Below are 22,606 nucleotides of genomic sequence, written 5' to 3'. Positions count from 1 at the left end.
AAATGCATCTTGTTTACTCATCATCTTCTTGCTTGTTGTCCCCTTACTGAAGAAAGATACATAATAACAGAGACTTTACTGTCTTGTGAATTTTTGTTTTGAGTTGTGTCTCTGTACTTTTGTCTACTTTATAATAAAAGGACCAAAAATTTTAAATGAATGCTTTTTAAAAAGTAAGGGTGATAATGGGATTTCAGTTTCTTTCAAATTACTTTACCTCTTTCCTGAACTGATCCCATAATTGAATTCAAAGCATGAAATCATCTTCATGTATTGATGTCACTTTTTCTAATCCTTGTAGATGGCACAGCGATGTTTCAGGGGAAATTATCTCAGGTATATTTTTGTAAATTTTGAAACATTAATAAATGTTTCTTTTTCTTCTAAAAAGAAGAAAGTGAAATTACAGTTAGGTATTATTTCAAGACTTTTATCATTGTTGAGAAGCATTTAAAAATGTGCTTGTGTGTTGAAAACCAGTTTTGTAACAGGGTCATTGTCCACTTTTTTTTTTTTTTTTTTTTTTTTTGAGAGAGAGAGAGCGCAAGCAGGGGAGGAGCAGGAAGAGAGGGACAGAGGATCTGAAGTGGGCCCTGTGCTGACAACAGTGAGCCCAGTGTGGGGCTTGAACTCACAAACTTGTGAGATCATAACCTGAGATGAAGTCTGATGCTCAACTGACTAAGCCACCCACGTGCCCCGTCTACAGTTTTTTATGATACGTATCAAGTATTTTATTTTTGTGTGTGTGGGTTATTTCAAATTTTGAGAGCAAATCTTGAAACTGAATCTATAAGAAAATGGACCAGTGATGCCCACCGAGAAAGGTGCAGAGTAACACTGGCACCCCCATTCTATAAATAAATCTCATGACAACTCTTCTGCGATGGGACTGGAGGGTGGATGATGGAGGTGGACATCTTGGAAGCTGGGTTAAGGGTGATATGGAGGCGGAGTCAGAGAGGCTGAATTTCCTTGTGATTCAGGGAGATCTTGCAGCCCAGAGTACACCCACAGGTCCTCTGGGTTAGTCAGGGACTTGGAACCCCACTCCTGCCTTCATACATAATAAACAAACAGCTCCTCCTCTTTCTCTGACTCTACCACAGTTGCTTTTATGGAAGGTACGGAAGCAAGACTCATATCCTAATGGAGAGGAGCAAAGGTCTTCTTATTGACTGGGAGGAAAAGTGCAGTCCTTGCCTTCACTTTGTTAATATTCAGAACAAGTATTTCCCAGGGATCACTTCCTCTTATGCTGTGCCTGGTTGCTTAAGAAGAGAAATTATAAGGGAACAGAGAGTTCTACTAGAACTGACTGATAATGCCAAATATTCCTGTAGATGTGCCGTTTTATTGTCTTAGCACATGGTAATTTTAGGTAGAGGATCTATGTAGAAACTTTTGGAATCATAAGTACAAGCTGCTCAGGTTTTCATCAGGCTCCTAAATTTCTGTATATATTGAGTCAATAGAATTATAAAGTTATAAAATCCATAAAGAGTCATATAATAATATCAAGTTATTAATAATCTATCTTTCAAGGCTGCTGTGAAGAAGTAAGAGTAACAGAAAAGTACTTTGCAAAGAGCATTGTGGGCAGGCTGTGTGTGTGTGTGTGTGTGTGTGTGTGTGTGTGCATTGTTGAAATATATTTGTATAGAAAATATTACAGCATCTGTAATTGAAAACTTCTGGCAGTATTTTGGGGAGGCAGGTTTTTAATGATAACAGGGTTACTGCAAAGATAAACAGCATGGAAGAAGGCTTAGCTTAGCTTTCTGCTCATGAAGTGCTTAAACCTCAACAGCTTTCTGCATAAGAGCTATCCAGCCTCTGCTCGAACACCTTTCTTCTCAAAGTAAAAACATATCTCTTGGTGCTTAAAACGTGTTTCTGGGGCACACACTGACTTGTAGCATGAGAGGAAGGGTTCAGTGCTGAATTAACTGGGGTTACTGCTAATGCTGAAATGAGCCTGAGTAGGAGGCAGTTGAAAATTTTGAGGAAGTGAACAGTTTGTTTTCTATTTTTCTGTCTATAGCTTTCTAAATTTTGTTTTGCCATGTGTTGCTTATGTAATTATTCAGCAGTGGTTTTTGAGTTGCTCCAGTTATCATTATCATCACTATACTCATTCCCATCTCAGGGGCCCATGTTTGCTATTCCCTGTCTGACCTAGATTTCCACATGGCTTTTTTTCCTTCAGCTCATGCAGACTTTTCATATGTCACCTTTATAATGAGATCTTTCTTAGACTCCTTTCTAAAATTTCTAACCCCTGACCTACATTCAAGATCTTACTTCTCTGGTTTAGCTTTGCTCCTCCGTGCTTATCACTATCTAGCTTCCAAGATGGCCCCAATGATTCTTTCCTCCTGGTATTCATAGTTTTGTGTAGCTCACCCCAGCACCGAATAGGGCTGACCTATGTAACCAATAGGACATTGCAGAAGTAAGAGTGTGACTCCCAAGGCTGAATTATAAAAGTTATTGTACTTCTCCCGTGTTCTCATTTGAATCATTTGCTCTGAGAGAAACTATCTGCCATGTCATAAGGAGCCTCGAGCCACCCTGAGGCCTCTTCCCCACAACGAGCATCAACCCACCATCCATATAAAGGAGCCTTCTTGGAGGCGTATCCTCCAGCCTCAGTTCAGTTTTCAGATCAATGCAGCCCTGGCCAATAGCTTGACCGCATCTTCATGACAAACTCCAAGCCAGAATCACCCAGCTAGGTAGCTGCTTCCAAATTCCTGACCCAGAGAAACTGTGTGAGATAATAAAGGTGTTTTGTGTTTTCTTTGTCATTTTAAGCTATTGATTTATTACATAAAAATAGATTACTAATGTATCCTCTAAGTATGAAACATCATCTAACATATCTTGCCTTTGTGTATCTGCCTCAACTACCAGGATGGAAGGATTTTTTCTCCTTTTTGTTCACTGTGGAATCCCTAGCACCTAGAACAACTTTCCCACAATAACCCCCTGAGAGTAGGTACTGTTATCATCCCCGTTTTTACAAAAAAGGAAACTGGGGCACAGTAAGGTTAAGTAACATATCCAAGGTCATGCAGTCAGAACCAGACTTCTCCACAGCTTAATGTGCTTAATCAGAACCCTGCACCGTCCTAGTTCCTTGCATGCTATCTTGTGTTACGTACAAGACACTATGATAGTTATTATTAAGGGTACAGTTAGATTTAAGAAGTGATCTCTGTTGGGCCCCCTGGGTGGTTCAGTCAATTAAGTGACTTCGGCTCAGGTCATGATCTGGAGGTTTGTGATTTCGAGCCCCACGTCAGACTGTGCTGACAGCTCAGCACTTGGTGGTGTGGAGCCTGCTTGAAATTCTCTGTTTCTGGCCCTTCCCCACTTATACTCTCTCTCTAAAGAAATAAACTTTGGGAAAAAATAAAGAAATGGTCTCTGTTGTCATGCAGTTAACAGTCCAATTGGGAAAACAGGGTAAATATCAGATAACTTTCATACAGAGCAGGATTTGATCAGTGCTATATGAATGAGTGTCGGTCATCAAAGGGTAACAGCCCCTTTTTCCAAGAAGAATGGCTATCTGTGGTTCTTATGCATAGGTCCCCGTGTTTTGTGCCATTTTACCCTCACTGCCCTAACCTCAACTAATCAAAAGAGGTAATGAAGGATGACTATTCTAGGCTGGGTAGCAGCTCAAGGGAGTTCCTGGTATAAGAACCCTATGAAGCCTATTTGCTGAGATAGAATCTTCAGATTTCTTATTATCCCTTGTATCCTTATCATGTCTATCATTTGGGGTAACCTGAACAAGTCTTTTGTTCTTGAAACCAAAAAGGCCTCTCATATGTAGTGTAGTGCAAAGTCCTGTAGAAGTTCAGAGGAGAAAGAGGCTACATACAGAAAGATGAGGGTTGGACACTTCACAGAGAATTCACACATGAGCTGCCTCCGAAATGAGAGTATACTTTAATCAATAGATGATGTGGAGAGCAGAATTAGCATTTATAAAGCATAAGAACTACAAGTATACAAAGAAGTAATTTGTAAACTTACATTACTGGGTGTTGATTATGTTTTTGTGTACTTTAATAGAGTTCCTTTATTCCATATAAACAGTATTGCAAAAACTATTTTTATATTCTTGAGTTTATTATCAGTAGAAAATACTATGTGTAGCTTTGAGTAGAAATAATACGACAGCATTTCTCAACCTGTGATCCAAGAACTTCCAGTGGTAGGTAAAGATCTCTCAGGTGTCATCAAATAGGGTAATGGAGTCTGTTTCCATTTAAGGTTGGTTTTTTTGTTTGTTTGTTTTTGTTTTAATTTCATAAGGAGAAAGAAAGAGCAGCAAAAGGAATCAGAAGAAAGTAGGAGAAGGAAAAAAAAAAAGGGAAAAGAAAGTTAAAATTTGCATTTGATAGTACCTGCCCTTGTGACTTTCTATTTGAGTTTCATTCTGGAAATGACTGTTTTGTCTCTCATGTCTTAATACATGAAATATTATCTGGTAGGAGGGAGAGACCTGCCTACTTCATTAATTCAACAAATATTTCACTCCTTTACTGGGTGCTTTTTATGATATTCCCTTTATTTTCGAATTTCTTTCTCTTTTTCTTTTTGTATATGACAAACTCCTTTATCCTGTGAGTTGTAGCTCAAGTTATTTCCTTCTTTTTAAAATGTCAATACCCAAGCTTCCTACTAGAGTCCTTTCTAGAGGAGGATAACATCATCTAGAGCCTCTGCTTTTTTTCCTACACAGTGTCTGGTAATTGATTTAAAAAATAAAAAACAACAACAGCAACAACAACAAAACACATCCAGTCATGTACCAAGGAATAAGAAACAGGCCAAAAGGGAAAAGAAACAAAAATAGACCAAGACGCAACCCAGAAATTAGAGTAATCAGAAATGGACTTTAAAATAACTGTAATATGTTTAAGAATATAGATCATAAAATTGAGAATTTTAATAGAGACCCAGAATCTATAAAAGTATAAACAAATTAGAATTCTATAACTGAAGAAGCATTGACATTATGAACTCAATAGATGAGTGTAACAGCTGATTTGTTAAAACCTAAAGAGTAGATTAGTACACCAGAAAGAACAAGATTATAGTATGGAAAGCCAAAAGTATTAAAAATATAGAAAAGAGCAAAGGGAACATATGGGACATGGTGAAAAGTCTAACATAAACATAATTTGAGTCCCAGCAAGAGAGGAGAGAGAAAATGGAAGCATTATCTGAAGTGATAGTGGCCCAGAACTTTCTGAAAGAGACCATTGAAAATAAGCCATAGATTCTATAAATGCAATAAAATGTTAGCAGGATTAAAAAAAAAAAAAAAAAAAAAGAGGGGATCCTAGGTGGCTCAGTCAGATCGGTCATGATCTCATGATTTGTGAGTTTGAACCCTGCATCTGGCTCGCTGCTGTCAGCATGGAGCCCACTTTGAATCCTCTGTCCCCTTCTCTCTCTGCCCTTCCCCTTCTCACACCCTCTCCCTCTCTCAAAAATGAATAAGCATTAAAAAATAAATAAAATAGGGGTGCCTGGGTGGCTCAGTCGGTTAAGCAGCCGACTTCGGCTCAGGTCATGATCTCACGGTCCGTGAGTTCGAGCCCCGCGTCGGGCTCTGTGCTGACAGCTCGGAGCCTGGAGCCTGTTTCAGATTCTGTGTCTCCCTGTCTCTGACCCTCCCCCATTCATGCTCTGTCTCTCTCTGTCTCAAAAATAAATAAACGTTAAAAAATTTTTTTTAAATAAATAAAATAAAAATGAAGCATACCACTGTCAAACTGCTAAAAAACAAAGACAAGATCTTGAACGCAGCCAGGAAGAGCAACAATCAGACAGCTGATTTCTCAATAGGAACGATGGAAGCCAAAACAACAAAATGACATCTTAAGTGAAAGATAAGCTGACAATCTAGAATTCCGTATTTGCAAAAATATCCTTTAACCATGAAGGCAGTATAAAGATATTGACAGAAAACCCAAAAACTGAAGGAGTTTGTAATAGAATAGACTTGTAGTTAAAGAAACACCAAAGGGATTTCTTCAAACAAATGGAAAATGATTCCAGTTAGTAACACAGAAATGCAAGGAAAAAAGAGGGAGGAGAATCAAGATGGCAGAGTGGGAGGATCCGGAGCTCCGCTCCGCCCATGGACCCAGCCCGGCTATAATGATCTACAGATCCCCTCTCTTTGAGCACGACTAGAGCTAGCAGAGCAGCTCTTCCACAGATAAAGATGGAAAGAAAAAGCCACATTGGGAAGGGTAGGAGGGGCAGAGATGTGGTCATCACCACTCAACCGGCCTTACAAGAAACCTTAAAGGGACTCCATTAGGCAGAAAAAAACATAAATAGAAGAAGATTTTGAAAGAAAAAAATGCACTGGTAAAGGGAAACGTCTAGTATGGGTAGTGGATCAACCACTTATAAAGCTAGTATGAAGATTAAAAGACAGAAGTAGTAAAGTCAGTTATATCTACAATAATTAGGTAAGGGATGCACAAAATAAAAAGTTGTAAAATAAGATGTCAGATATAAAATGTGGAGAGAGCAAAATGTAGTGCTTTTAGAATGTGTTCAAACTTAAGCAGCCATTAACTTAAAATAGACTGCTGTATACATAGGATGCTCTGTGTATGAACCTCATGGTAACCACAAACCAAAAACCTATAATAGATACACAAAAAATAAAGAGAAAGGAATCCAAACATAACATTAAAGAAAGTCATTTCACAAGGGAAGGAGCAAAAGAAGAAGGAACAGAAAGAACTACAAAAGCAACCAGAAAGCAGTTAACGAAATGGCTGTACATACATAGCTATCAATAATTACTTTAAATGTAAATGGTCTAAATGTTCCAGTCAAAAGACAAAGGGTGACTAAATAAATTAAAAAAAAAAAAAAAAAAAAAAAAAAGACCCCTAGGGTACCTGGCTGGCTCAGTTGGTAGAGCATGCGACTCTTGATCTTGGGGTTGTGAGTTCAAGCCTGCATTGGGCATAGAGCTTCAACAAAAACAAAACAAGACTCATTTACAGTCTGCCTATAAGACTCACTTCAGACCTAAAGAAATATATAGACTGAAAGTGAAGAAATAGAAAAAGATATTACATGGAAATGGAAAGAAAGCTGGGTAGCAATACTTAGACAAAACAGACTATTTATTTACTTATTTATTTAGAGCACACAAGCAGGGGAAAGGGGCAGAGTGGGGGAGAGAGAATCACAAGCTGATCCAGAGCCTGACATGGGGCTTGATGCAGGGCACAATCCCACAACCCTGGGATAATGACCTGAGCCAAAATCAAGAGTCAGATGCTTAACCGATTTAGCCACGTAGGCACCCCTAGACAAAACTGACTTTAAAAGAAAGACTGTTAACAAGAGACAAAGAAGGGCATTACATAATCATAAAGAGATCAATCGAACAAGAGAATATAACAATTACAAATAACTGTACACCCAACATATGAGCACCTAAATATATAAAGCAAATATTAACAGATATGAAGGTAGAAATTGACAGTAATACAATAATAGTAGGGGACTTTAACATTCCACTTATATCAGTGAATATATCATCCAGACAGAAAATCAATAAGGAAACAGCGGCCTTAACGTATTAAACCACATGGACTTAATAGATACATACAGACCCAAGGGAAGAATCCACATTCTTTTCAAATGCAGATGGACTATTCTCACCTTAGGTCACATGTTAGGCCACAAAACAAGTCTCAATAAATTTAAAGATTGAGATCATATCAAGCATCTTTTCTTAAATATTTATTTTGAGAGAGAGCATGTGTGTGAGCAGGGGAGGAGCAGAGAGAGGGAAGGAGAATCAATCCCAAGCAAGGTCCATGCTGACAGTGGGGCTTGATCTCAGGAATCTTGAGATCATGATCTGAGCCGAAATCAAGAGTCAGCTGCTCAACTGACTGAGCCACTCACGCCCCCCAAGTATCTTTTCTGATAACATAGCTGGTATGAAACTAGATATCAAATACAAGAGAGAAAAAAAAAAAGGTAAAAAAATCCCCAAACCCCACAAACATATGGAGGCTAAACAACATGGTATGAAACAATGTCAATGAAGAAATCAAAGAGGAAATTAAAAATACCTTGAGGTATTATATGATTTCACTTATATGTGAATCTAGAAAAGTTCCTCTGAGTAAGAACCAGACTTTCAAAGAGGGCAGCAAAGGTATATAATGAAAGTATGATGGTTGAGTACTGTTTCGTAGGAAGAGGATCTAAGGGCATTGCTCCTCCACCTACAGACTTTCAACCACACATTCTGTTTTCAGGTCCTCCCTGAACGCTTCCCCTACAGATGTGTGTCTGGCCTCTCCAATTCTTAAACCTTTCTGGACTTCTTGCTTTTTAACTCCTGAGATCATACTGCACATACAGTTTTACAGCCAGATTTTTTTTTTATACTTAATGTTTCATTATATAACTGTTGCTAAAATACCCTACCAACTACCTTTAAGCCACCACAATGAGAAAGTTCTAGATTCCTACCAGAGTTCAAGCCAAGGTAGTCACAGGTGTCATGCAAGTACTTACAGAACAGCAGGAAGGAAAAAACCTGTATATAAAATAAATTGTATCTTGAGACACCTATCCTTATGCTAGTACATCTTGAATGATTTATTTTTTATTTTTAATCTCCACTGAACGTGGGCCTCGAACCTACAACCCAAGATCAAGAGTCACGTGTTCTACCAACTGAGTCAGCCAGGCAGGCACCCCCATCTTGAATGAGTTAACTACTAAATGTAGCAGTATGAGGCCAGGAAAAATTCAGGTCTCACCATGGAAGCAATTTTAAGTAACCTGTGGTATTATTTAGAATACTGACCCAGATGCTGTACAGTGACCTGAATTAACAATGGCTTATCAAGATAGAAGTTTGTTTTCTGTCTCGTAACATTCCAAGTGTGGTATGATGGCTCCATGTAGGATCCTTCTGTCTTGTTGCTTTCTTCTTCTTAGGCTGTTTCCATTGTTCATATGATTAAAGATGGCTGAGTACACGTTAGCCAGTGGGAAAGGGGAACTATGATCCAGGGAACACACTTTGAAAGTACTTTTAAAGGCAATTTTGCACCTTTCACTTCAGCTCACAGCTCATTATCCAGAAGTTACTAGAAGACTGGAAAACAGTTTAGCTTGGTGGCCGTGTATTTTGTGCTATATAAGAAACTGAGGGAAATGAAATGAAATGAAATAATGAAATGGAAATGAAATGAAGTGAAATGAAATGAGACAAAATAAAACTCAATAAATACACCAGAAAAGAAATGCTGAGGTTAAGTACTGGGGACAGCTAATGGTCTTTGCTATATTCTGAGCTTAGTAAAGTCAAGTTGTTGAATTTAAATTAACATAGCTCTGAGGTTAAGTCCTGATCTTTGTAGTAAGGGATTCTTTTACTTGTGTATACCAAAATTACAAACAAAACTTAAAAATAAAACCAGGAAAAATCATAGTGATTTTCCCTATAGAGGCTTAAGGAAATAGGGAAGATTAATGCCTTATGCTTCTTTTATTCACTGGAATTCAGTAAAATCCTCCTCCGTTTTCTCCATTCTGGCCAGTGAAATCAAGCTCTTTTACTTTTGCTTCTAATACTAATGAAATTCCAGAGCCAAGGTTTACAGATGTACACATTTAAATTTTTTTTTAACGTTTATTTATTTTTGGGACAGAGAGAGAGCATGAACGGGGGAGGGGCAGAGAGAGAGGGAGACACAGAATCAGAAGCAGGCTCCAGGCTCTGAGCCATCAGCCCAGAGCCCGACGTGGGGCTCGAACTCACGGACCGCGAGATCATGACCTGAGCTGAAGTCGGATGCTTAACCGACTGAGCCACCCAGGCGCCCCCAGATGTACACATTTATAACGAACAGGAAAAGAGATCAAGAGACGAAAGAGGTGCCACTCCCCTTTGCAGCAATGGAGGAAGAGAGATGGTTCTGTTTCACAGAACTAAGTTCAACGAATCTGCTTTGATGAGGTGTTAAACTAAAAACATTCATAAGAACATCAATCTTGTTTTCCTGTGCAATATGAAAACGTGTCTGAATATTCATAATCTAGCAATTTGTTCTCTGTTCTTGGAAGTATAATTTTTAAGAAAGGTCTTATAAACTCTTGAGACTTTGAAATTGTTACTACATACTGCAAAGACAACCTTCACAAAGAGCTTGTATTTCTATTGGTTGTCTTTCTTGATAGTTCGTTGCCTTGGTAATAATGCTGTAATCTACATGTCTGAATTTCTAAACACCCTAAAGGCTTGTAACTTTGTTCTGTCAAATCAGAAGAGAATCATTGGCACATTTCTCTTCTTCCATATATAGAATGGAGAAAAATAAATTCCCATCACAGCAGTCGATTTCTTTTGACAAAGACTGAGAGCTTTGTTGCTAAATTAACAAGGGATATTGCCTTTCTTTTTCTCTTTGAAAATTTAATATCTACTATCTTTAGGAATTCATGGAATTCTTTTCAAGTTATTTAACAGGGTTTCTTTTTTCCCATATAGACTGTCCTTCATCTACCTGGGTTCAGTTCCAAGACAGTTGTTACATTTTTCTTCAAGAAGCCATCAAAGTAGAAAGCATAGAGGACGTCAGAAATCAGTGTACTGATCATGGTAAGGAGTTCATTCCTTTTTTTTTCACAGTCTTTAAATAGTGTTGACTAGTTCCTTGAAAAAATAGTTTTGTCAGGGCGCCTGGGTGGCTCAGTCGGTTAAGCTTCCAACTTTGGCTCAGGTCATGATCTTGTTGTCTGTGAGTTTGAGCCCCACATCGGGCTCTGTGCTGACAGTTCGGAGTCTCTGGCCTGCTTCAGATTCTGTGTCTCCCTCTCTCTCTGCTCCTCCCCCGCTTGCATGCTCGCTCGCTCGCTCTCTCTCAAAAATAAACAAATAGTTTTGTCATATCTCGCTTTTACCTGGGTCCCTGTAATAAATGGACCATTTTTATTGTATAATACATAAGCCATAAGTGGAATTGGGCATATACTTAACCTTTGAGTTGGGAGACAGCTGTTAGCCAGTACTGTCCAAAGCTTTGTGCCAGAAACTTAGCAACAGCAGTGTCCATTTAATGTGCATACTCGGTGCCAGGCACTGTGCTTAGGCACACCATATACTTTTACCTGGCTTTAATGAACATAACAAACCTATCAGGTAGTTTTTTTATTATCCTCCTTTTATCAACGGGACAAACTAAGTGCAGTTTATTTGTTCAAGGTCACACAGGTAGTAAGTGACAGAGCCAGGATTTAAACCAGGGTCTAGCAAGGTCTAACAGAACACTCTGTTATTCTGCCTTGAAAGTGCTGTTTCAGATATGTAGTGTGGGCAGAAGTCAAATGGGACCATGAAGTGAAACTGTGGTAAAGAAATGTATGTTAAACAAAAAGGAGAAGGGCGCCTGGGTGCCTCAGTCTGTTGACTGTCTGACTCTTGATTTCAGCTCAGGTCATGATCTCATCGTTCGTGAGATCAAGCCCCACCTCTGGCTCTGCGCTGACAGCTCAGAGCCTGCTTGGGATTCTCTCCCTGCCCCTCTCCTGCTCATGCTCTCTTTCTCTCTCTCTCTCAAAATAAAAAAAAATTAAAGAAAAAAGAAAAAGAAAGAAAGAAAGAAAGAAAGAGAAAGAAAAAAGAGAAAAAGGCTATTTGCTAGCAGATACATTCAGTGTTCTCCAGAAAATATATTTACAACTTCACATTGTGAAATATTTTAAATAAAAATGGTATTTTTAAAAAGGTGTGCTTGGGTGTTCTTTATATGTTTGGCTGTTTGGCCCAAAGTGCATCCTTGTTGTTGTCTCTAACTGTTGTGATACTTGGAAGTTCAAACTGAAACTAGGATGTGAACTAGTAACTTTTTCAACTGAAATACCTGTGATGGTGATAGGAAAGTCCTTGATTCTTTAGAGGTGTTTTTTATTACTGCATGAGATCTAAAATCTCTTGATTATTTCATTAAATTTTATCTTAGACTCATCAGTAACTCCAGCATTTAGAAATGCCCTTTACCTTAAAAAAAAAAAAAATCTAACAACCGACCAATACAACATTTTGGAAGAATATCAAATCATATTCACTTATCATAGAAGGAGTGAATGTAAGCATAGAGATTTTTAATCCTGGTAAGTGCCATGTAGTACTCAATGCATATTGTTTCCCTTTGAAAAACTCATACCTGCCAAATGGTGTTGAACATTGGCTCTTTGAAAACAAGACATTTCGAATCTACCAGTATGGTTTCATTTTAAAGAAATTGAGGGCTGCCTGGGTGGCTCAATCGGTTAAGCATCTGACTCTTGATTTCAGCTCAGGTCATGAGCTCACGGTTTGTGAGTTTGAGCCCCGAGTCAGGCAGGCTCTGTGCTGACAGCGTGGAGCCTGCTTAGGATTCTCTCTCTCTGCCCATCAGCTGCTCACACACTCTCTATCAAAATAAATATTTTTTCAAAAATTGAATAATAGGCATTTTTTCAAATGGGACTTCCCCTATAACAATTTTCTATCTTTTTTAAAAATACTTATATTAGGTATAATGTAGATTTCAATAACAGACATTATTGAAATGTCTGTTATTTCAATAGAATTTTGAAAAGACCTATTACACTCTTACTAGCCTGTATGAACCACTATGTCAGAATTCACTGTCCAGTTTTACTACTTATCTTTAGCAATTAAGCAAATGCTTACTTTACAGAGGCAAAATTACTACTGGTTGCCATTTTTTCTTTAGCAAAGCAAAACAGAATTGGAAACAGCCAGAAACTTTGTGATTTGACCTTGATTGCTTGTTCTGGAGTCCATTAACTCTACTTGTTCAAGCAGGGCAGCCACTAAGGAATTTAAAATGTTTATTTATTTTTGAGAGAGAACACAAGCAGGGAAGGGGGACAGAGAGGAGACGCGGAATCTGAAGTAGACTCCAGACTCTGAGCTGTCAGCACAGAGCCCGATGTGGGGCTCGAACCCACAAACCATGAGATCATGGCTTGAGCTGAAGTCGGATGCTTAATGGACTGAGCCACCCAGAGGCCCCAGGAATTTTAAATTGTTATATTCAAATTTGCTTATAAAATTTATTTTGTGTCTAAAGAAAAATATCTCTTCCCCAGTTAAAAATCTATAAATTCAGTTTGTCTTACTGATGGGATTTTTAAAAATTTCTCATACATTTCTCTTTACCTTACCATTTATTTGAAAATCCTCTATATTTGTTTCTACTCTGGAAATACCCAGTTCATTAATGAATCATAAAATTAGCTAAAATTAGTTAATAACACTGGTATTTATTTTTGGCTACACCAGTGTTTTGGTTAAGAGTCGTAGGTAGACATAAATTCAGTGTTTGCTATGTATGAAGAAGAAAAAGCATAAGGTATAATACTACAGTATTTACATTGGGATTTATAAAATCTTGCCAGCTATACAAAATCGTATGTTAAACCTGTCATTAGGGGTTTAGAAAACAAGTGACTTGTTACCTTTTGTGCTGCAGTGAGCTATCTTTGGAAATATTCCCAGTGTTTTGTATAATTTACTTCATATTACCTCTCCTTATTTTTGGTATCCTTATTCATTTAGGTAAATAATTGTGAGAGGCTAACATTTTTCTTATTTTGCAACATTTACCTTTAATTTATGTTATCATTATAATAGAAAAAATAAGTATTTTCAATATTTCTTTTTTGTGATTTGTGAGATATGTCACTAGCTATAAAAAGAATTGAAGACCCATATTATATCTCAGCAGGTAGTGTCACTGGTAATGCACTGTAAAAAAATTTTTCTTGAGCACATGCATTCTCCAGGGACTTACCCTGTCATTTGTTAAAGAAAATGAAAGTGTGTCTTATTTGCCTGACACAGTAATTTAAGTTTATACAGTATTTAATTAGATTACAATGTTAAGAATCATTAAAGTTCCCTTGGCTTCCACAAGGTCAAAGAAAAGGATGAAAAACTCCTCTCTGAACACTTAAGCCAAAACTATAACCTAGTTAAATACTTCCCTTGAGAATTTTTCTAGAGTGGTATTTTGGTCACATTTTACAAGTGAGTACAAGTGTCAGGGTGAAACAAATTAAAAGTCTGTGCGACATTTAACAGGCAGGCAGCTGGAAATGATAAGAAAACCATCATAGAGTTTTTCAAAATGGAGATATGACTCAGAGAGCCTTGCCGAATCCTAACTTTGGATTAAAGTATTGTTATCTGATTTTTCTTTTAAAAGTTCTTTGTAATATGCACAATCACTATTAAAAAACTTAGAAAAATACATGAGCAAATATTTTAAACATATAGCAAAATCACCCTAAATCGCACCACCCTAATAAGGAAATGTAATGATTGTTAACATTTTGGTTAAATATCCTAGACATTTCACCCCAGGCAAATTTATATTAATAAATACTTTTTTCTTTTTTTTTTAAATGCAGTGTGCCTTTTAATGTTTATTTTTGAGAGAGAGTACCAGAGGGGGAGGAGCAGAGAGAGAGGGAGGATCCGAAGTAGCTCTGTGCTGAGTGTGCAGAGCCCTATGCAGGGTTTGAACTCACGAACTGTGAGATCATGACCTGAGCTGAAGTTGGGTGCTTAACCTACTGAGCCACCCAGGCGTCCCAGCTATTTTTTTAATATGTAAAAAAAGGGATCATATTTGGCAAACTGTCCCGTAATTTGCATTTTCCATTAAAGATGTCTGTGGCAGCAAAAATGTAATGCATATTTCCTAATAACTGTGTATTAATCCAGTATATAGAAATGCCATAATTGATTTAATTAATCCTTTAATATTGGCTATTGAATTATTTGCAATCTTTCAGTGTCACAAACATGTGGTGAACATTAATGATTGTGTCTATTTGAGCACAGAGCCAATGATTGCTGGGTCAAATACGTGCCCTTTTAGGGGCTTTTGACACATCTTGCCATATTGTTTCCAAGAAGGTTGTACTAATTTTTACTCCACCTAACCACTTACGAGTTTCTATTTTGTTATACCCAGGGCCAACACTGTTTAATCTAGAAGTCTGAAAGGCTGCTTAATTTAATTTTCATTTCTTTACCAGTGAGATTGCATTTCTCACACATTTCTTTTGTTAGATTTCCTTCTGTGAGGGTGAACTGTCTTTTACAGTCTTGAAACAATTATTTTTCTTCCATTAAGGTGTTGGCTTCTTTATTTATAATAGAGCTGCAGTCTGCCTGGTTTGTGATTTTCTTCTCTAACAATCCAGTATGGTTTAGGGGAGACTTTTTGGCCCTATAGTAATTTTCTTTTCCCCTATTGTTAAATTTATTGGGGTTTTTTTTGGTAAGCTTCTTTTAAGATATAAAAGTAATCATTTAATAAAAATTTTTCTTAGTATATCAGTACATAGTAGCTCTGTCTTTTCCATTTAACTGTTAACTTATTACAAAATATTATCAACTTTAGAGTGATGTCATATAGTAGCCTACAATTTAAGCCACCTGTAATTCTCAAAGGATGCTCCCTGGATCAGCAGCATCAGCATCACCTGGGAACTTGTTGGGAATGTAAATTCTCAGGCCCCATCTCATTCCAGTTGGAAGCCCTCCAGATTTTGATGCATGCTCAAGGCGGAGAACCACTGAACTAAGACAATATTCTGGAATTTTCAGGAGACTTTGTTAAGTTTGGATGATTTTGGAAGAATGTAATAAATAGTAGGCAAGAGTACCTTATTTCTCCATGTACTTGCATTAGTTATAGTACAGAAAGTCTCCACACTGTAAAATATACGTAGGATCAACATCATTGGAAAATGGGAAAATTGTTACCTCTAAATTACTGAGGCTGAGAAGTCCTATGTTTATTATTTTTGTGTTATATTCCATATTTAGCTGAGTACACCTGAAAGGCTGTTACATTTTTTTTTTTTTTTTTTTTTTTGTCTTACACCCAGGGATTAGATGTATCCTCCCTGCCAGCTTTCTGGCTGCTTTGAGCACAAGCCTTGATGTCATCATTTATTCAACTGTCTTCACTTGAAAAAACAGAATATCATGAAAGGAACTAACTCTACTAGCATTTTCTCTAAAGTATTATCCAATTAAGACAGTGAAATGCTTTTTAATTTGCAAGAGAATCTTTGTCTAGGTAAGGAAACAGGGTTAAATATCTCTTGGAAAAGTAGTTACTCCTGATATTTATAGGATGCTTGTATGTATATGTAGCTTATAGACTTTAAGAACCACAAAAGCTAATGTATGGGAGATATAAAATATAGATCGCTGCTGCTCTTTACTCTTGAATCACATGAAAGTGTGATTAACTATCCAATGATAGACCTCTTTTATTGATCATTTTCCTTAACCAGGAATTTTCTAAAGACCACAGAATATGTACATGTAAGGCTTTGGGCAGCAGGCACACAAAGGCCAGTTAAATGAGGCAAGTCAGAGACTGTTGCTTAATTTCACGTCTTGCAACTGTTCTGGCAAGTTGACTTCATAGTTTTCAGTTCTCCTAGATTTGGTCAGAGCTTCTCCTCCCTACACTAGTAAACAAAGGAGAAACCGTGGTTGCTTGAGGAAGAGGTGATGGGAAAAAGGAAAGTTGAGAGATGCAGAAAATATGTTCTATTGCTGAAGCCTCCCGTGATGTTTTGTTCCCTTGTCTGTAAATTACCAACTCTACATAAATGAAATGAGAATATAAAATTGTTGTGCTCAATTTATCACATCACTTTACTCATGAATATATTGTCTCTTCAAAACTCAGCATATTCTCAAGCTGAAACTTAAAAAGGTGTGAAAGTATAATACATTATGGTAAATGTATTATAATGCATAATTTTTATATAATTCCTGTGATCTGCATGGATTCTGGAAACATGGTAACTTTATTTCTACCTAAAAATAATTTCAGGAGCAGACATGGTAAGCATACATAATGAAGAAGAAAATGCTTTTATACTGGAGACTTTGAAAAAGCAATGGAAAGGCCCAGATGATATCCTACTAGGCATGTTTTTTGACACAGATGGTAAGTAATATTTACCTTGTAGGAAACCACTTTTTTTTTTTTTTTAATGGTAACAAAACTGGTAACTTTGAGATTCTTCAGTTCTGTAGTTCAAGTTGATGTTTCCTGTAGTCTCTGGGTATTCTATTTTCAGTTTGCACCTATGACCTATACTGCAACTCTTTCCTGAGCAGCTGTGTTTCTTTTGTCCGGATTAAAATATGGTTCTAGGCTCAGCATTTTTGTAATATGGTAGTGTCATAAATGTGTCAACTGTAGGGTATCGCTAGATTGAACTATCAAGGTTATATTATGTAAATGTATTTATTGTCCCTGTAGGAAACAGAAAGTACATGCATTATTAATGAAATGAAACTACTAAGGTTACTATTAATATTTTAATTTTCTTGGCTATTTCCCCCAAGAAAATGTTTTTATTATTTTCAAAAACAGGATCTTCCGTAGAACCTCTTTGAGCCAGTACCTCTCATTTGCTGGTACACAAGATATATTCCTCCTAATTTAAATGCTACAACTAAAAGTTTTGAGCAGACATATCTTAGTAATTTTCCACCTTTAATCCCAGATCCTTTTCTTAGGCTTTCTTTTTAACTCCATTTAACACTGTCATAATGATAAAAATATTCTTAACTGACAGATGCAAGTTTCAAGTGGTTTGATAAGTCAAATATGACATTTGATAAATGGACAGACCAAGAAGATGGTGAGGATCTAGTTGACACCTGTGCCTTTTTGCACACCAAGACAGGTGAATGGAAAAAAGGAAATTGTGAAATTTCTTCTGTGGAAGGAACCCTTTGTAAAGCAGCTAGTAAGTACAACTGAAAACTTTTTTCCATTTCTAGAGGGGTGGGGAAAGTAGGGCTGGTTTTAAAATAAAAATTTTTGAGACAAGTATGCCTCAATAAATTAGAGGGAGTAAGAAAGACTTCAGAATATATTAAGTAGGATGCTATGCTCCCAAATCTTTTGGAAATCCAGTATAATTCTCATGTGAACCAGGCATACTTTCATTCTATCTGCTTATTCTTAGAGCCTGCAAGAGGTCAGAAATTTCTTCTCTTGTTCAAAGGAATTATCATAGCCTCCTTGCATGTTATTGGATTCGCTACTCATGTCTGATTCCAGAGTTCTAGCTAATGTTTAAAGAATTTGACCTTGTACAGGTACTAACATCCTTTGTTTAGGCAAATGAAGAAAAACTGCATTGTAGTCAATAACTTACTCTGGACTAAAATGTAATTTTTCTTCTGACCCATCAGAATGCTTTTTCTCCCCACCACAATCCTGAGGTGCAAGCTCTGAACCTGGCCCCTGCCCTTCCAACCACCACCCCTGGGCTCTGGCCGTCCCCTCTTCCCCTTCAGAATGCTTTCTAATGGACAAAATTATTATGTCCCACAACAGTATTTTGATGTTATTGTTAAACATCAAAGCATGTTCCAAGTTTCAGAAAAAATTTATTAAAAACATTAAAAATTTCAAAATATGATTTTAGGATACTTGAAACATGACAGCCATTTCTCCACTTTGCATCTTTAGTATTTCCCCCCTTCTACTTCAACTGTAAACCAAAATTATTTTTTCCCCTTTTGATTTTTTTTGTATGCCTCAGCAGAGTTCTTAACTACAGTTGATTATGTTAAATTTATCACAGTTTTATGGTAGTGGAATTCCACTTCCAATATTTATTGGATTAAAAAAATTTTTTTTTCATGTACTAAGTATCAGGGCACATTTATATAAACCAAATTTTTAATTAAACTATAACTGAAACATCAGAAATAGTGAGCAAATCCATACTAATGGGGTCACAGTTGTATACTTCAATTTTATTAGGTTTGTCTTCTATAGAGCCTCTAACAAAAATTATTTTCCTCACCTCATCACTTTGATTCCTTATTATTTCTCCACCAACCAAGCTAATACACTGTTAGACCTCTACATCTTTAAAAAAAAAGAAACAAAAAACAACTTTGTTCAAAATGGAAAACAATTGACCAAGCAATAGAAATAGGGATATTAAGCTACTAAATTTCATTTTCAACTATTTTGAAAGTGTTTAAAGGCAAACTTAGAATAAAGTATACATGCTTGAATTTTAATTTTCATTTTCTTTTGCATTTTAGTCCCATATGAAAAGAAATATTTATCAGGTAAGTAATGGTCTTTTGTTAAAAATCTTCCCACAAGTAAAAATACATTAAGATTCTAATGTCAAAATATTACTAAAGACCTCCTTAAAATTAATTATATAATTTTATAAAGTGGAACAACTTTTATAAGAATTTAGAAAGATCTCAACTTAGTAATAAGACTTGACATCCTAAATATGGTAACTGCAAATATGTATGAATTTTTTAAAATACCAAATTGTATTTGCCCATTGAATTCCCTTTTTTGTGGGAAATGAGTCTGCAATCTTTTGTTTAAAAAACTTTGACCTTATAATTATAGTTCTTTAAGGATCTGTCTTAAGGGTTTACTAAATGCATTTTTTTTTAAAGTTCATTTACTTTGAGAGAGCCTGTGTGCATGAATGGAGGGGCAGAGAGAGAGGGGAGAGAGAATCCCAAGCAGGCTCTGCTCTGTCAGCAGAGCCAGATGTGGGGCTTTATTAGGAACAGTGAGATCATGACCTGAGTTGAGATCGAGTTGGACACTTAATTGACTGAACCACCCAGGTGCCCCTAAATGCCTATTTTTTTGAAAGAACAGGTAATATATTAACATGGTTGAAAAAGCAAAATAGTAAGGCAAATGCTGAAAAGTCCGTCTCCCATCTTGCCCCTGTCTACATTATTCTACTTTTATCCTTATTGGGCACCAGCTCAGTTTCTTAACTGTGTTTCTTTTGCCAAGATCAGCAAATTGAGATATAGGACTTACTTTGCCCTTTTATTCACTAATAGATTCTAGGTATCGACAACGCATACTCTTCCGTATATCTCTTTATGGATATAAACCAGCTCCAGACCCTTATTGGCTGGTTTCCAAACATTACAGTGCTGCAGTGAATGAATCTACTTGCACAAATACATTATTTAAAGATTAGATTCCCTGAAATGCAAATGTTGGATTTGAAAAGTGGATGTAGAACTTTGATCGATAGCATGGTTTTAGAATTGTACTGTTTTGCATTCCCAGAAACATGTCTATTAAAAATTCTGTATTTTTTTGCCAATTGGTAGCATAATTTTTAATCTCTTTGAGGTGTGAATAAGATGCACAAATCTTAAGTGTACAGTTTGATGGTTGCCTCTGGATATACCTGGGTAACTACCTCTCAAATCAAGATAGAGCAAGAACAGGTTACACCAAAAAATTTCCTTCATGCCCATTACCAATAATTGTATCCCCTACCATCATCTCTCCCAGAGTTACCCACTATTTTGAGTTCTATCACCATAGGTTAGAGTTGCTGGTTTAGAACATAGATAGAATTCTACTGGCTTTTTTCACTCAAGAATTTTTTTTTTTTAATTTTTTTTTTTCAATGTTTTTTTTTTATTTTTTTGGGACAGAGAGAGACAGAGCATGAACGGGGGAGGGGCAGAGAGAGAGGGAGACACAGAATCGGAAACAGGCTCCAGGCTCTGAGCCATCAGCCCAGAGCCTGACGCGGGGCTCGAACTCCCGGACCGCGAGATCGTGACCTGGCTGAAGTCGGACGCTTAACCGACTGCGCCACCCAGGCGCCCCTCAAGAATTTTTTTAGATCCATCCATGTTACGTATATATTGTACTTATTCTACTGTTGTATAGTACTTTGTAAATGTATCACAATTTGTCCAATTTCCTATTACGTATATATGCATCATTTCTAGTTTGGTACTAAAATGATAGAACAGCCTATGAACATTCTCATTTGGACCTATTTTCTCATTTTCCTTGTGTATATTCCAAAGAGAAGAACTGCAAGGTCAATAGGGTAGCTAATGTTTGGCTTTGTTAGAAACTACCAAGTAATTTTTCAAAGTGGTTGAACTGCTACATTCCTACTGCACATCCATCCCATGGAAAGTCCCATCTAATTTCAGCCATTCAGGTGTGTGTAATCATTTTGATTTTCATTTCCCTGGTGAATAATGTTGAGCACTTTTATTAGCCATTTCATTGTTTTGCGAAATGCCTATTCAAGTCTTTTGTCCTTATTTTTTATTGGGTTACCTTCTAAATTGGTAGTTTTTTTTGTTTTTAAAAATTCTGGATTGGCATTGTCAGATGTAGATTTTCTAATTTGGGGCTTGCTATAACTGTGATGGAAGAGGAAAGGAGTGTTTGAGAATTCGTGTGTATATTGGAGAATTAAGTTCTCACTCTTCAATAGGAGGAATAAATACCTTAAAGTATCAACCAAAGGGGCATCCGGCTGGCTCAGCTGGTAGAGCACTTGGCTCTTGATCTCGAGGTAGTGAGTTGCCCCATGTTGGCACAGAGCTTAAAAATAAAATCAAGCAGGGTGCCTGGGTGGCTCAGTCGGTTGAGCGTCCGACTTCGGCTCAGGTCATGATCTTGCGGTTGGTGGGTTCAAGCCCTGCGTCGGGCTCTGTGCTGACAGCTTGGAGCCTGCTTCCGATTCTGTGTCTCCCTCTCTCTGCCCTTTCCCTGCTCATGCTCTGTCTCTCAAAAGTGAATACACGTTAAAAAAAAAAAAAACTAAAAATCAAGCAGAGTACCACTTCACATCCATTAGGTTGGCTACCAAAAAAAAAAAAAAAAAAAAAAAAAATATATATATATATATATATATATATATAACACACACATACACACACAAACATATATACACATAATAACAAAAAACAGAAATCAAGTATTGACAAGGATATGGAGAAAATGGAACAGTTGTGCCCTATTGATAGGAATTTGAAATGGTACAGAAAACAGTAATGATAAATTCTCAAAAAACTAAAAATAGAAATACCTACGATGCAGCAATCCCACTTCTGGGTATATACGCAAAAGGAATGAAAAGCGATATCAAAGATTTGTACACTCATGTTCATAGCATTATTCACAATAGCCAAGAAGTGGAAGGTGCCAACCCAAGTGTCCATCAACAGATGAATGGGTAAGTAGAACATGACATATACACTATGGAACATTATTTAGCCTTAAAAAGGCAATTCTGACACATCCTACAACATGCACAAACTTGGAAGACATTAGTTAGGCTAAGTGAAATAAGCTGGTCACAAAAGTACAAATACTTGGTGATTCCAATGATCTGAGATACCTGGAGTAGTGGACCTACAAAAGGTAGAATGGTGGTTGACAAGGAATAAAATGAGGGAAGAATGGGGCATTACTGTTTACATAGTTTCTCAGGTTTGAAAGATGAAGAATTCTGTGGAGAAACAGTGGTGACAGCACATCAGTGTGAACGTACTTAACGCTATAAAACTGTGAACTTAAAAATGGTTAAGATGGTATTTTGTTATGTGTATTTCACATTAAAAAATTAAATCAAGAAAAGCCGTGTAAGTATGTTATTTATAAGTATGGAGGCAAATAATCTT

At 36.9% G+C, this 22,606-nt stretch overlaps 1 protein-coding gene across 1 annotated transcript in view; it reads left to right on the top strand.

Annotated features, from left to right (window-relative positions):
- The window catches only part of LOC115521781 (lymphocyte antigen 75), a 134,820-nt gene that overhangs the window by 108,767 nt on the left and 3,447 nt on the right, over positions 1-22,606 (top strand). Inside the window, exons 35-38 of the mRNA XM_030327227.1 lie at positions 10,580-10,690; positions 16,968-17,084; positions 17,722-17,895; positions 19,214-19,240. Coding sequence (XP_030183087.1) covers positions 10,580-10,690; positions 16,968-17,084; positions 17,722-17,895; positions 19,214-19,240 — 429 coding nt within the window. The remainder of the gene's footprint in view (positions 1-10,579; positions 10,691-16,967; positions 17,085-17,721; positions 17,896-19,213; positions 19,241-22,606) is intronic.

The sequence above is a fragment of the Lynx canadensis genome, chromosome C1 (assembly GCF_007474595.2).
Source record: "Lynx canadensis isolate LIC74 chromosome C1, mLynCan4.pri.v2, whole genome shotgun sequence".
In the NCBI taxonomy this organism is placed as follows: domain Eukaryota; kingdom Metazoa; phylum Chordata; class Mammalia; order Carnivora; family Felidae; genus Lynx; species Lynx canadensis.
Note: the sequence above shows the minus strand (reverse complement) of the source record. Positions and strands in the feature narration are given on the sequence as shown.